Source organism: Astyanax mexicanus, chromosome 11 (genome assembly GCF_023375975.1).
Source record: "Astyanax mexicanus isolate ESR-SI-001 chromosome 11, AstMex3_surface, whole genome shotgun sequence".
NCBI classification, from domain to species: Eukaryota; Metazoa; Chordata; class Actinopteri; order Characiformes; family Acestrorhamphidae; genus Astyanax; species Astyanax mexicanus.
Genome location: NC_064418.1, coordinates 42,305,726 through 42,320,288, shown reverse-complemented (window position 1 = coordinate 42,320,288; position 14,563 = coordinate 42,305,726). Strand labels below are relative to the sequence as shown.

Genomic DNA, 14,563 nt, shown 5'->3' with positions numbered 1-14,563 from the left:
TAAATACATATATAATCTCCTAAAACAACACTTTTTTACTGAGCTTTTTTGCTCTGCTTACCTTCTGCACTGCAAAGGAGCTCCTATAGAGGGATAGTTATTATTTTTTTTAAATGCTGTTACAGCACATGAATTTACCTCGAACCGGAGTATAAAGCTTAACAACAGTCCTTTTTGTTTATCAAAGATTAATGTAATATTCTATAATATTCGCTAGCATTTTTCTCATTACGACTCTTAAACAATATCGAAATTCAGAGGATCCAGTGTTTTTTAGGGGGTAAATGTGCACAGAATAAAACGTAGAGGGTTCAGAACATATTTATTTACCACTGAATGTGATAGAGGCGGGTTTTTGAAAAAGTCTATTCATTTTCCTCATAGGGAAAAAACGCTTTCTGAGGCTGAACGTACTTGAAGACTTGAAGCTGGCATTCAGTGCAAGATTTGGGCAGTTCAGAAATGCACAAGCTACACTCCAACTACGTGCTGATCCATTCTCTGTAGATACTGAAACTGTACCTGGTGAATTACAACTTGAAATAATTGAACTGAAGTGCTCCACTGCAATGAGAACTAAGCACAGGGAGATGCCTCTCCTAGAGTTTTATCAATCCTTGGACGGGAAACAGTTTCCAAACCTTTTCGCTAATGCACAGAAGTGGATCTCCGTGTTTGGAAGCACTTACATTTGTGAACAGATGTTTTCCTTGATGAAGCTGAATAAACCTCCCCTGCGGACTATACTAACTGATGAGAACCTGCAGGCGGTGCTCATACTTGCAACCACCTCACTGGAGCCTGACATTAATCAGATTGTGTCAGAACGGCGCTGCAATATCTCCCATTGACCAAGATATTTCTTGTAAGTAGCTGATATTATGCAATAGTAGCATAGTAAAACAATGTATTCCAAAATTTGTGTGGAGACACCTGTAAAAATGTGTGGCCCTCTGGTCTAGGTGTTAATGTGAAATTGGCCCTTGGTTAAAAGAAGTTGTGCACGCCTGCTGTAAGGTGATGATATTGTTAATAGGTCATCCCAGAGAGGACTGTGATTAACTTGTTAGGGTTACAAAGATATTTTTATGTACACTGCTACACGGTGATCTCTTCTAACTCTTAGGGGCTGTGGTCTGTTTACTCAGACTGTTAGAAACCCACTTCCTCCATCTGCACTTCCTAGTGTACTCAGAAGAAGATCTTACACAAGGCTACAACTGTAAAATACCCTTTTTAATTTGATTTAATCACTCTGGGAACAGTGTTGATATGGCGGTTCTTCAGGCTGGGATTCTGCATCTGGCTCCTTGTATCCTGATGATTCTCCTGACCTGTGGAGGTATTGTGTTGTTGTGTCTGTTTGAGAAACATATAATTGCCTTTCTTAAAACATGCTTTGGTTTATCTGAGGGTTAAGTGTCAAGTGAATAAGTGCTAATGAAATTCTCAGCTGTTTTAAGTGGATTTTTGGTTATATTTTTGATACACTTGCAGTGGGCTCACATTATATTTTAAGCATTTTATTATAAGACACTTTAGTTTGACAGCTAGACATATTACTGAGTTATTACCTATGAATGTAACCTCAAAGTTCATAGTTGGGTTTACTGATACAAAGGGCTTTGTGTGTAAAAAAAAACTCTGTTCATATGAAGCTGAAATGTCCATATTATTAAATATGTTTAAAAACACAAAGGTGGGGTGACTTAATGTGAAAAATTAAAGTCACCCCTTAAAAACCTTTGTCTTTTTTAACATATTTAATAATATAGACATTTCAGCTTCATATGAACAGAGTTTTATTTTTTTATAGATTAGGTTTAAACAAACAAATACAATTGAAAAAATAATAATTTTAAACATAAGCTGTAAAATGTAATGAACAAAAATGTAAATGTTTTGGGAGGAAAAAGTTACGTCACTTTGTGGCCTAGTAGCTGGTATTTTTGCTGACCTCATGTAGACATTTCCGCTAACTGTCTACTAGATGTAGAATTCTTTTAGCTGTGTGATGTTTGATGGGTTTCTTGCGTACACTGTCCATTTCATATCACCCTTAGCATAACAAAAGAATTAAGATCTGGACTTTGACTTAACATTAACATTACAGAGCTCTAGTTTTTCTGTTGAGACATTTCTTGGTGAATTTACTTAAACGTTTTTGGTCATTTTCATGTTGCATGGTCTATCTTCAATTACTGTAGCTTATATTTTAATCAAGCACCCTCTGATATAGTGAAGAATTAATAGATGATCTATGACTAAGAGCATATCAGGGCCTGCTGCAGCAAAACAGCCACAAATCATAGCATTTCCACCTCCAAGCTTCACAGTTGGTATAAAGATCTTGGGCCCTAGTGTAGACCCTTCGCAATGCGAGTCACAATGCTTGTTGCTATCTTACACCCCATCAACAGTTTATTTTCATGCCTTGTGCCCCTGTAGGAGTTTAGGAATAAAAATACGTGTAAGGCGTATTTTTTGTGCCCTCACGATACCAAAGACACACTGACACGCCCCTAAATCCAGCTGCACAATCTGCAATTGACTGGTGCACTATAGATCACTAAAATAAGTCCCCTTCTGTTCAGATGCTGTGTTTGGTTTGCTCCAGAAGTCCTGGTATTGTCTAGGTGTTGTCTGGCAAACATTTTCACGTGAAATTGCTCTAATGTTTGTTTTTTGACAGCAAGGGTTTTCTCCTTACATTTCTCCCATGTAAATCAAATCCATTCGATCTGTTTATGATGTTTGATGCTGTACTTTGACATCAACTGTAAGCAAGAGCTACCTGTAGGTCTTATGATGACATTTAAGAATTGATGAACACAGTGTAATGTGTATTCTGTATGTCATTGCATACTGTTACACCTTGTCACTCACGATGATCAAAATGACAGATCACGTTGTTGTTGGTTTTTTTTTTCAGACTTAACCGAGGTATATAAGTTTAAAATACTTCACTGGATCAACAAAACTGCTGATCAGGGTGAAACTGTTGTTTTATACTGTAATGGAAGTGAGGATAGTGGAGAAGATTTTGTTTGGCATAAGAATTGGAATGCTCTTTTTATCTACAGCCCCTTTATTAACCAAACTGTAACAAACTACACATCAAGCAGGATGAGTGTAGATCCCAGTGATCCACGGAAACTACAGATATCTAACGTTCAGCCTTCAGACGCAGGAACCTATCTATGCTTCCCATCAAGAATTCAATGGATTCTGACCATAAAAGGTGATCTTCTACTTCTATCAGTGGCGGAAAACACAGGTGCACCACTGACTGATTAAAACCCTGACAGCAGTCAACAGTCAGCTGTCCAATTCTATCTTAGCCATGCAGGAGCGCTGTGCACCCCACTCGTCAAACACACACACACACGGACATGCTGCACCAAATAGCATTGCTGTTCCCTTAAATGAGCTGCTGGTGTATCTTCTGCTGAGATGCGCAAAAGCGTTGCGCTGTTAAGATACGAACATGCCAAAGTCAGAGCTCACCTGGCTCTTAAAGAGAATAACAACTGGCACACTGATTGGTTTATTTCACCTTATGCTCAAAACACTCCCATGATTAATTATGTATTAGTTTTAGTACATGACTTTTTTGTGTGTTTCGAGCTGTGTAAGGTGTATTTTTTGTGCCCTCACGATACCAAAGACAAACTGACACGCCCCTCAATCCAGCTGCACAATCCACAAATGACCAATGAACTATAGATCACTAAAATTAGGCCCCTTCTGTTCAGATGCTGTGTTTGGTTTGCTCCAGAAGTCCTGGACTTTGTTTAGGGTTGTCTGGCAAACATTGTCCTGTGGGTTTGCTCTAATGTTTGTTTTTTGACAGCAAGGGTTTTCTCCTACATTCCTCCCATGTAAATCAAATACATTCAATCTGTTTCTGATGGTTGATAGTGTACTTCAACTGTGGCAAGAACTACCTGTAGATCTTACGATGACAATTTTATATTAATGGACACAGTGTGATGTGTATTCTATATGCCATTGCATGCTTTTACACCTGGTCACTGATGCTAATTAAAATTACAGACCATTTCTCTGTTTTTCTGCAGCTTTTACCAAGGCAAATATTTTTAAACCATTTCCCTGGATCAACAAAACTGCTGATCAGGGTGAAACTGTTGTTTTACACTGTAATGGAAGTGAGGATAGTGGAGAAGATATTTTTTGGCTTAAAGAGAAGAATCTTCTTTTTATCTACAGCCCCTTTATTAACCAAACTGTAACAAACTACACATCAAGCAGGATGAGTGTAGATCCCAGTGATCCACTGAAACTACAGATATCTAATGTTCAGCCTTCAGATGCAGGAACCTATTACTGCTCCCCATCAAGAATTCTATGGATTCTGACCATAAAAGGTGATCATCCACTTCTGTCAGTGTTTGTTTGTTTTACATTTTACCTTTTGATTGTGTTTATGCAATGTTTGTATTTACCAACAACAATATGTTTTAAAAACTAAATTAGACAATTTATTTGATATGTTATATTAAACATTTGTATGGTAGTATAGTTGTGAAAATGTAAATTAAATATGCAATGATTTAATAATACACTGCATAATACATAAAACACGTTTATGACAGCAGCCAAATTGGTTAAAAGTGAAAAAATTATTTGGTTTTTGGATGATATTGAACACAATTCTAATCAATCAGCTGTCAATATTGTGCAGCATAGTATAATTCACATGGTATAAGAAATTATATATTATAACACATTTTACCATTTATGTTTTTCTGCTGCAGAACATAATAAACTATAGCTAAGCTCACTGAAATGTAATTCAATTGAAAAATAGACAATGTAAATAAATGAAAGTGCAATTATACTTTTCATACAAAGTTGTATGACTAATCTACACTCCTCTACTAGTTCTTTAATCACCTAAAATGTTTGAAATGTATACATTTTCTGTATTTTAAGTAATTTTAACTAAAAAATAGTAAAGCAACTTTCTGTAAATTATACAGAATGTCTGGATATTGGGCCATTTTTAAGATATTGGAGCTGGATATTAAAATTGTCATGTGGCTTAAAACCTTTAGCACATTTATTTAACAATCTATGAAAAATTACAGTTAAAAACAATCATTATTGACTTTTGAAATTATTTCTATTGCTTAAAATCTTCTAGTTTAATTTGATATCAAATAAAACATTTTCCAATGTTTTCTTTTAGGAATATCTGTGCCTGCGTCACACAAAAGCACTATTTTTATCATTGTCCGCTCAGTTGGAGGAGCTGTTGCAGTGGGCCTGTTGATCTTCTGTGCTGTTTGGATTCCTAGGTGAGTGACCAACAGAGTGAAAAACCAAATTAGAAAACTGCAAGAGTGTCCCCAGAGTGTATTACTTCATACATGGATTTGTTTTTGTCATGTAGAGATTTGCATTATTTTTCAGATTTACTGAATGTAATAAATGTATTAATGATACAGATTCTGATAAATTATTGCCTGTGAACTTCAGAGGACGTCTTGATTTATAAACTTGACAGTTTTAAAACATGCTGGAGTCCTTTATTCCGGTCACTGACAGCAGTTTATGATTTATTACTATGTGCAATAAAACTGCTGACTTATTGCTGCTGAATGGCTGCTACTAATATGTAAATTAACCGTGCATAACTTAACCATCACCATCTTTGTGTGTAATTCAGCCTGATGCAATCATACCAGTGTCAGTAAAGCTGATGTGCTCAAAATGGCTCACTGCCAAATTATCTGGTAACAGTAGGTACATGACCAACAATGAAATTGTGCAGCAGGTCATCTTCATTTATTATCTATATGTATATTATATTTTTGTTACAGGAAATGTAAGAAGTGTGGGGGCTCTGCTCAGGGTGGAACAGGGTATGTGAGTTCTTTATCTGCAACTGATACACTTATAATTATATTAATACAGAATAGCATCTGAAATCAAACTCTAGTAATACATAAAATACCCTGAGGGAACAATAGTGATGTGAAAGATGTTTTATGTATTTATTAAGAAGCACAACCAAACCTGCACAATATTTTTACAACATTAGTGATTTAGGTTATTTTTATAGACCATTTCTTATTAACTTTTTACAGCAGGGGTCAGCAATAGACGAGCATGAAACATTACACATAATGGCTTGGAAAATATCTGGCCCACGGCCAAACTTCATTCCCGACCCCTGTTTTACAGGTTCCTAATATTCAAAATTATTATGAGAATTCTATTGTTTTTATGTTTTATTTTATTATTTTTAATTCATTATTTACATAAGGTCAAACAATGCTGCATAACATCACAATGAACAGAAGGATATTGTTCAAAAACAGTAACAAATCAATAGTACTTTTAAGTATATTGATACATTTTAAGGATATTTAATCGGACATTCATTCATGCAGTTTTTCATGTTTTTGAAAGCACTGCTTTTACAGGCAGATTTACCTTGTACTAAGGCTAATGTTATTTCTTGTTTCTGTGTCTCTCTCACAGGGCTACAGTATAACAGGCATGAATGAAGCTGACATGGATCAATTTCACTGAACCTCCTTAGACTTCAGGGTCTTCAGATAGCAGGATCGACAGTGGATTCTCTGGCCAATCCTTTCTGAAAACAAGAAAAAAGTGATTTTACTCATTTATAAACTCATTAGCTTTTTGTTTAAATTATGTGTCTTAGAAATGGAGTTAATTTGACTTAATGAACTGACAAACTGAACTGTACTGTAGTTAATAGTAGTATTTGTGTTTTTGCTACCTGAGTTAAACAAATTGATACTAACAAATGGGATTTATATGAAAAATGTCATTATTGTCGTCTATGACTGCAATAAATGTTTATGACTTCTAATAAATAGCCACCTGGTGAAACACCCCAATGGTTAATTTTTTTACCATTTTTTACCATGTTTTTACCACTTCAATCAGGATTTAAGCTCTATAAAGGAAGAAAGAGGTGGGGATGAGTAAAAGGGGGAGGAAGAGGGAGGGGGGAGGATGAGTGAGTGGGGAGGAGGAGTGAGCTGGAGGGGTAAAGCAGCTGGAGGAGTTCATGGCCAAAGAAAACAAGAACATTCAAATGAAATCAGAGCAATCTTAGTTGATTTTTTCATAAATCATAATTCACAGTCATTTAAGGAGCACTGTGAACAGCCAAAACACATTGAATCTGACATTTTCATGTCCAGTTTAAGCCCTTTGTGGTATTGAAATTCAATACATACCCAATTTGGTGCAATGCGACTTTGTCTGAATGGGCAGATAGTAACTCAGTGTACTATTCATGCAACGGCATGAAATGGCAGAATGTGGCCACAGCAGTATCAATGGAAAGTAAAAAGCTTAAAAACTAAGTTTATAGAAAGAGCTGGCTGTCCGTGGCAGAATAACAAGCCCTTTTTAAAGTGAAGCTTGAGCAAATTCTCAACAATAAACCCACCTCTAGTCTAAACTCATTCATAGGTCTTAAGATTCTGGCGCGGATTAAAGCAAAACTTAATGTGAAGCAGCGCTGTTTTACGCATGCACATCAGTTACACAGCATGGACTGATGAGACAAATGTCAGATGCGGATTCTAAAATAAACACCACCGTAACATGCTGTATGAAAATAGCAAAAATAGAAATTACCCAACCAACTTCACCCAGCATTTAAACAGGAACAAGCAGCATGTTCTCAGAATCAGGAGGGTTTTTCTTGTCCTGTGCAGACCGACAGGATGTGAGGCTGCCTGTGAGTAAGAGACATCGCTGTAACATCAAAGGGAAAAATGTCAAGGTGTCAATGTAATATCAAAAGTGTATTTCCTTCGATAACAGTGATGCTGCTGCTCAGACAGCCAGGCTGAGCCATGCCATGCAAGATCACTCTCACTGAACTCCTCACAACCTTGTATTTGAAGATACACTGGCGGTTTCTGATGTTTTCTAAACCACAAACAAATTGCTCACTGTGGAGAGCTCTATCACCAAATAAGCAATGAGCAATATTGCCTCAAACACGCACCAGATACACATGCACACTCACATTGTTCAGAAAATTCATGTCTATTTTATCAAAAAACCTACAACCAAGGGTGTCAAAGTATTCATATTCATTACTTATCTAGAAATATAGATACTAGGGTTTTTTTATACGTCTGTAGAAGTTGAAGCATCAACTCAAGCTTTTTACTTTTTAAGTAAAAGTGTAAAAGTCTTCGCTTCAAAACTACTTAAAAGTAGTATAAATGTAAAAGTACTGTTAATTGTCATTAAGAACAAAAGCTTAGGTCACACCACAGGGTCCTATAGTGCATTACCCCCCTCCCCAAAACATATTTCACATTTTTCTAAAAGCCATATTGGCTATAATGTTATATTAAAGTGGCATTAATCCCCCTGATTATTGCTGACTCCACCCTCAGATCTAATTTGTTCAAGGTGTTTCGATTGGTAATTTCAGCACAATGTTTAATTCCATTCAAAAACACATTAGTATAGAGATTTGTGTGAGTGTGAAGAAGCTTTAAATAAGTGTCACGTCCTGGCCTTAGTTCTTTGTTTTGTTTTCCTCCCTTTCCTAAAATCTTCTTTGTACACATTTCTATTACAAACAGAATTTTTTCTGTCCTGCATGTAAAAAAAACAGCTATTTTTTTGTTGTTTTTAAAAATGTCCTGTTTTTTTAAAACAGTATGAGTATTTTTACAATTCTTTTCTGGCAACCCTTATGCCTGTTCTTTATTTGTGATTTGTGTTTTTATTATTTATATAGTGCAGTGTTGTTTACTCTCTCAACCCTGACAAGCTGCCATATCACATTCCACAGAAATATGAGATTCTTTCAGAAATATGATGTATGGTAATATTTCGATGTTATATATCTTTTACATGCACTGAACTATATATTTGAATGTATGTCACATACATGTCTGCCTGGCAATTTTTTTAGAGGACAATTAGCAATTTTTGTCATGTATTTTATATGTGCAAGATTATAATACCCTTGATTTAGGAAGAAACAGAGACTAAGTATGTAATGTATATAAAATATGTAGTAGTACATGTCCATAGATGTATTTACCTACCTGTCAAAAATATGTGTATAATACATATATTATACACATGTACAATAAATCACAGACACACACAGCAGCTTTCTATCTGGGTTGTTATAAAGACAGAATAGAATAATAGATAACAGAGGCAGATAACAGAGGATTCTTCAGAAGAGCGTAGAGGAGAAACGCACTCTGAGGTAAACCCACCCAGAGCCGCAGACTAAAGAGAAAACTAGAGCAGCTCATATCTGCAGATGTGGAGGAACCGCAGCAGAGGAACAAGCAGAACCAGATAAAGATAAAAGAGCTCTGAAGATACAGACACTCATTTCAGTTCAGCACCATTCCCACTTTATTTATTCTCTATAAAGTTTATTCAGCACAAAGCACTGAAGCACTGAATCAAGGCATTTCACACCGTTTCTGTTTCTTTTATCAAAAAATAAAAAAAGACTCTGTACACAAATAATGACATTCAAAAGCATAAAGAGATGCAAATTCTGACATTTTCCGTGTGTTTTGTTTGGTCTGCAGATGGTATTCAAGCATACAATGAACTAAAGAACAGAATGTTCGGAGAAGAAGATCCAAAATAATGTAAAAGAAGAATCAGTGAAGATGCATGCCAGATCATAATAAATCTGACCTGAAATCCCTTGTGTTCAAGCTATGGATGTCCTGATCCAGAGATGTCCAGGGATTTGGAATCTGAGTCAATCCAGGCATAAAATATTGGACCGGGTGTTTGGAGTGCCACCTAGTGTCATTAAGATGCCATAAATGACATAGATGATAAGATGACATTATTGAGAAATATATCACTAAGGAAAGTTCTCAGAAGGTCAATAAAAAGTTTAGTTAGAGTTTGCAGTGTGGAACTATTTTACATTAGAGCATAAAAACATTACATGACGTCTGAAACTGTATAAAACCACTGCTGAAAGACTCTGTTTTTTTTAAGGTGATTTAGATAAGATCAATGTTGGCTGGCTCTTATCATTAAGAGACTGAGGCTCTGAGTGGTCCTGCCAGAAGGATCACTGGTTCGAATCTCAGATCATACTGCTTGCCATCAGCAGCTGGAGTCCGAGTGAGCACAATTGGGCATGCTCATTACTATCTTACACCCTGTTAACACCCTGTCTTGCACCTGCGCTTTTTTTTAAATAGCAATGGTGCTTGTGAATATATCTATGCCAATGGGTGTGGTGTTCTCGAAATGAGGTGTGCTCAGGTAAATGTTTGGCATATTGCTATCATGGCAACAGAAAAAAACAGGTGCGCCACTGACTTAAAAAAAGGTTAATTGCTACCTTGGCAGTGAATTGTTAATAGGCGCATCCCCAATGTGCATTCACCCCGCTTGTTATGCATACATTGACATGCAGCAGTGCACAAACACAAAGCACTTTCCAGTTGGCAGCTATGCAAACTCAAAGCTGCTGTTGAACACATCCTGGTAGCTGCACCTCTGAAATAGCAATGCCTGTCTCTTAAAGGGAATGGCAACTGATAGACTGATTGGTTTATTGCACAACTTATATGCCCAAAACACACCCATGATTAATTACATGGATTTTGCGTGTTTAGAGCCGAAGAAAGCATACTTTTTCCATTGTTATGATAGCAAAGAATAACTGATATGCTGTGCAATATGCAGTTGATGGCTCACCTAAGGATCACTGAAATAGAACCCATGGACTACTTAGAATGTTCTAGAGAATAAAATATCTGAAAGGTGTTATTTCAGTATGCTCAATTTTTTTTACATTAAATATGGTTTGACATACATGGTGATACCTGTCAACTGTGGATTTCCTCCAGTGCTGATCAGACATTACTTTGAGGGTGAGTAAGTGAGTCTAGTGCTCAGACTGAGTGCTGGTGAATGCTGTATGAATGTTGACTCACGCTGGAGCTTCAGCGCTCTGTTGATTTACATGCTGTGGGCTGTGTAACTCCAGCCTTGGGCTACAGTGGACTCTCTCTCTCTCTCTCTCTCTCTCTCTCTCATGTCTTTCTTTCACAGAGGCTTCATGCAAATGCAGGAGATGAGCATGCACTGCCACTATCTGCTTCCTTTTTTTGCTATGTGTTTGGGTTAATATAGTATGCATACAAAGATATCTGCATTGACCCCATTCTCACATACTGTACACTCAGCTGCACGTATAAATAGTAAACATCAAAAATTCGCCCGCGACTGAATATTGAAAGACAGTGTGAGTCTGTGAGTAAAAGTGAAACTGAGAATTATAGATTAACATGCACATGGTACACATGCACCCCCCCACACACACACTCCCACAGTATAAAATGTTTATAAACACAAGCTATAGAAAGCCAGGTGTCACGGAGACCCAGGCAGGGAGACGAGGAGGCGGACACAAGTGCAGGTAGGGTGAAAATAAATAATAATTTAATAAATAAATAACAAGAAAAACAAGGAACAAGTAACATGAAACAAAGATACACAAATAACCAATAACCAAAACAAATCAAAGAATATATATACAGGGAGCTAGGGAACAAGAAATAAAACAAGAAACTAGAAATAAACAAGGAAATAAACCATAAACGAGAAAACAAGAAATAAACAAGAAACAAGGAACCAAGGCTAAGAGAGACACTGAGAAACGTTATGAAAACACAGAGAGACGAACGACAGGTGAAGGTGCAAAGACCGACGGAGGACAAGGTGGCAGAGGAGGGCTATTTATAGTAACATAAAACACACTAGAATTGGAAACACCTGGGGAAGGGGCGGAGCTACAAATGAGAAACACATGGTGGAAATCTACTGACAAGAGACACAGAGGAGTACAGGTCACGTGAGGAAAACACACAGAGACATGAGACAGGGCTAAGACATGACACCAGGCGTGCATATACAATATAAATGTGCATATCTTCTTGGGTCAGCCATTTCTACACACTATTTGTGGACACCCCTTCATTTGCACAGATGTGCAAATGCACACACACACACAGGTGAGATTGCCAGTAGATTAGGACTTTCTAAAGCTGATCAATTTAAACTTATTAACAGCATGCGTTGAGTTGGTCATCAAAGATCCTGACCTTGCTAAAGCTCTTGTTGTTAAGGATTTCACTCTGTATTATAAGTTCACAGTATACATTAATCCAGTTTAAAGTTTTACATAAACTGAACTTTTTGAGGGTTAAACTGCATAAGATTTTTAGTTCAATATCCCCACTCTATGAAAGATTTAAATTATTTTGTCCTGTTCTGCAAGACTTTTGGGCAGGTGTTCAATTGGCTCTCAAGAGCTCTTAACCCTTTAAACCCTAGGCTGTTTTGGTGTGTTTTTTCTCCATTTGTGTCTGTTTCGCGTTTTCAGGTCTTATAACACAGTAATTATATCAGACAGTCACATGCCCTAAGCTCTTTTACTCCAGAAGACATACGGCTGCTCAAAAATACAATCATTTAAAATGTAAAAGGGAACAGAATTGTTATATTTTCCTGGAACTGGCCATGTTTTGGTCAAAATTTTACAAAGCGACTGTTTTTTTTTTTTAACTTATTTTTGAATGTATAGATTTTAAATATATTCACACCGAAGATATATTTTCAAAAATGGTTAGACTAGAGTGTATATGAGTTGAAAGCATAAGAATATTGACGATAATTCATTACATGGTTTATTACTTTGACAAAATACATGGAAGATGGAGAGGTATCACACCTCAAGGATACATGTAGATACTAAAAACTTGACACTCAGAGCAGCCTATGCCTTTTAGTATTTTGATAAGGACACACAAAGAAAACTATATACAAAAATGGAAACTCTTTAGTCTAAATTAATAAAAATGTTTAGTGCAAAATAACTACTTAGTAAAAAAGTGCGCTTCCATATCCTGTACAGCAAGTGGTAATGGCTGATATGGTTGTGGCCAAAAAGCCGATCCTCCTTGCCAGGAAATTGTCCACTGCTCCATCCTTTAAAAATACAAAATGAACAAATAAAATATATATTTTTAAAAAGCTGTTGTTGTTGAATGCAACCAAATTCTTTGTAAACCTCCCCACTGTGGAATTAATTAAGGATTATCTATCTGTCTTGACAGACAGTTATTTCAACAAAACCACATGTGAAATTATATTTGTACAGTTGTATATGTTTTATCTGTGGAAAACACTTCTCATCCCACACTAAACATACATTGTTTATTTCCCTCAGGATACTGTTTAGTATGCCTTTATGAAAACTTAGCATTTTTAATTTGTTACTAAAATTCAATACATGTAGAATATAACTGAGTTACTTAAGCTGTACAAAGTCCTTATAAATGGTTCATAAAGAAGTTTAGTAATGGTTATTAATTATAAATATAAATACTTCATTTATATAAAATCACTATTAACCAGTTAAAGCATTATTGTTACAGGGGTTGGACAATGACACTGAAACACTCATTTTAGAGTGGGAGGTTTCATGGCTAAATTGGAGCAGCCTGGTGGCCAATCTTCATTAATTGCACATTGCACCAGTAAGAGAAGGTTCAATTAGCAGGGTAAGAGCACAGTTTTGCTCAAAATATTGCAATGCACAAAACATTATGGGGGACATACCAGAGTTCAAAAGAGGACAAATTGTTGGTGCACGTCTTGCTGGAGCATCTGTGACCAAGACAGCAAGTCTTTGTGATGTATCAAGAGCCACGGTATCCAGGGTAATGTCAGCATACCACCAAGAAGGACCAACCACATCCAACAGGATTAACTGTGGACGCTGTAAGAGGAAGCTGTCTGAAAGGGATGTTCGGGTGCTAACCCGGATTGTATCCAAAAAACATAAAACCACGGCTGATCAAATCACGGCAGAATTCAATGTGCACCTCGACTCTCCTGTTTCCACCAGAACTGTCCGTCACCACAATAAATTATTTTGTAAAATCAGGTTTCAGTTTCATTGTCCAACCCCTGTATATCAATACCTGTTACAATCAATCATGCTAAAATCACCAGGCATAATAATACAGAATATATACAAATTATATAGTAATAAAGTCAATTTATTAATTTAATATGTGAAGGTACACCACATTATTGCTTCTGTAAAAAAATGTATTTGACATTTAATGTATTTACTGCATTTCGACACTACAGGAGTATAGCAGAGTAGTGAGACTAGGTATTGCTACTGGTCACATTGATATGCTTTAATTTTGTGTGTTTTGTGTTATTATGAGTGACTATGAGTGACTATAACACACTTTTTTCTATAAATGTACGCAAACATGTTATAAGTGTATTGAACACGTAGTAAACATGTTTTTATTTTTCTGGTGGTGTGTTTGTGAAGACAGTGTGATACTGATGGTCCTCATTGCTTTATTTGGCTTTAACTCTGAGCAAGGACATCAGCTACAGCGGACCCGCCATCATTCATAAAACCCCACAAACAGGTCACATGCTCACCGTCAAGGACAGATAACAAAATACAGCAAACCCCCCCCACCTTCTCCAGCTTTAC

General features: G+C 36.5%; 1 protein-coding gene across 5 annotated transcripts; it reads left to right on the top strand.

The window, feature by feature from the left end:
- Nucleotides 1-1,180: 1,180 nt before the first annotated feature.
- Nucleotides 1,181-6,877, top strand: LOC107196936 (roundabout homolog 2-like). 5 transcript variants are annotated; one of them, XM_022680113.2, is made up of 6 exons: nucleotides 1,181-1,342; nucleotides 3,084-3,241; nucleotides 4,080-4,388; nucleotides 5,213-5,321; nucleotides 5,847-5,888; nucleotides 6,511-6,877. In XM_022680113.2, exons 2-6 carry the CDS (start codon nucleotides 3,127-3,129, stop codon nucleotides 6,521-6,523), a joined length of 588 nt encoding a protein of 195 aa, XP_022535834.2. In that variant the 5' UTR covers nucleotides 1,181-1,342; nucleotides 3,084-3,126; the 3' UTR covers nucleotides 6,524-6,877. The 5 variants fall into 5 exon arrangements, with proteins under 5 accessions (XP_022535834.2, XP_022535836.2, XP_015456715.3 ...); XM_022680115.2 differs by lacking the exon at nucleotides 3,084-3,241 and having other exon boundaries at nucleotides 4,231-4,388; XM_015601229.3 differs by lacking the exon at nucleotides 3,084-3,241.
- Nucleotides 6,878-14,563: the final 7,686 nt, after the last annotated feature.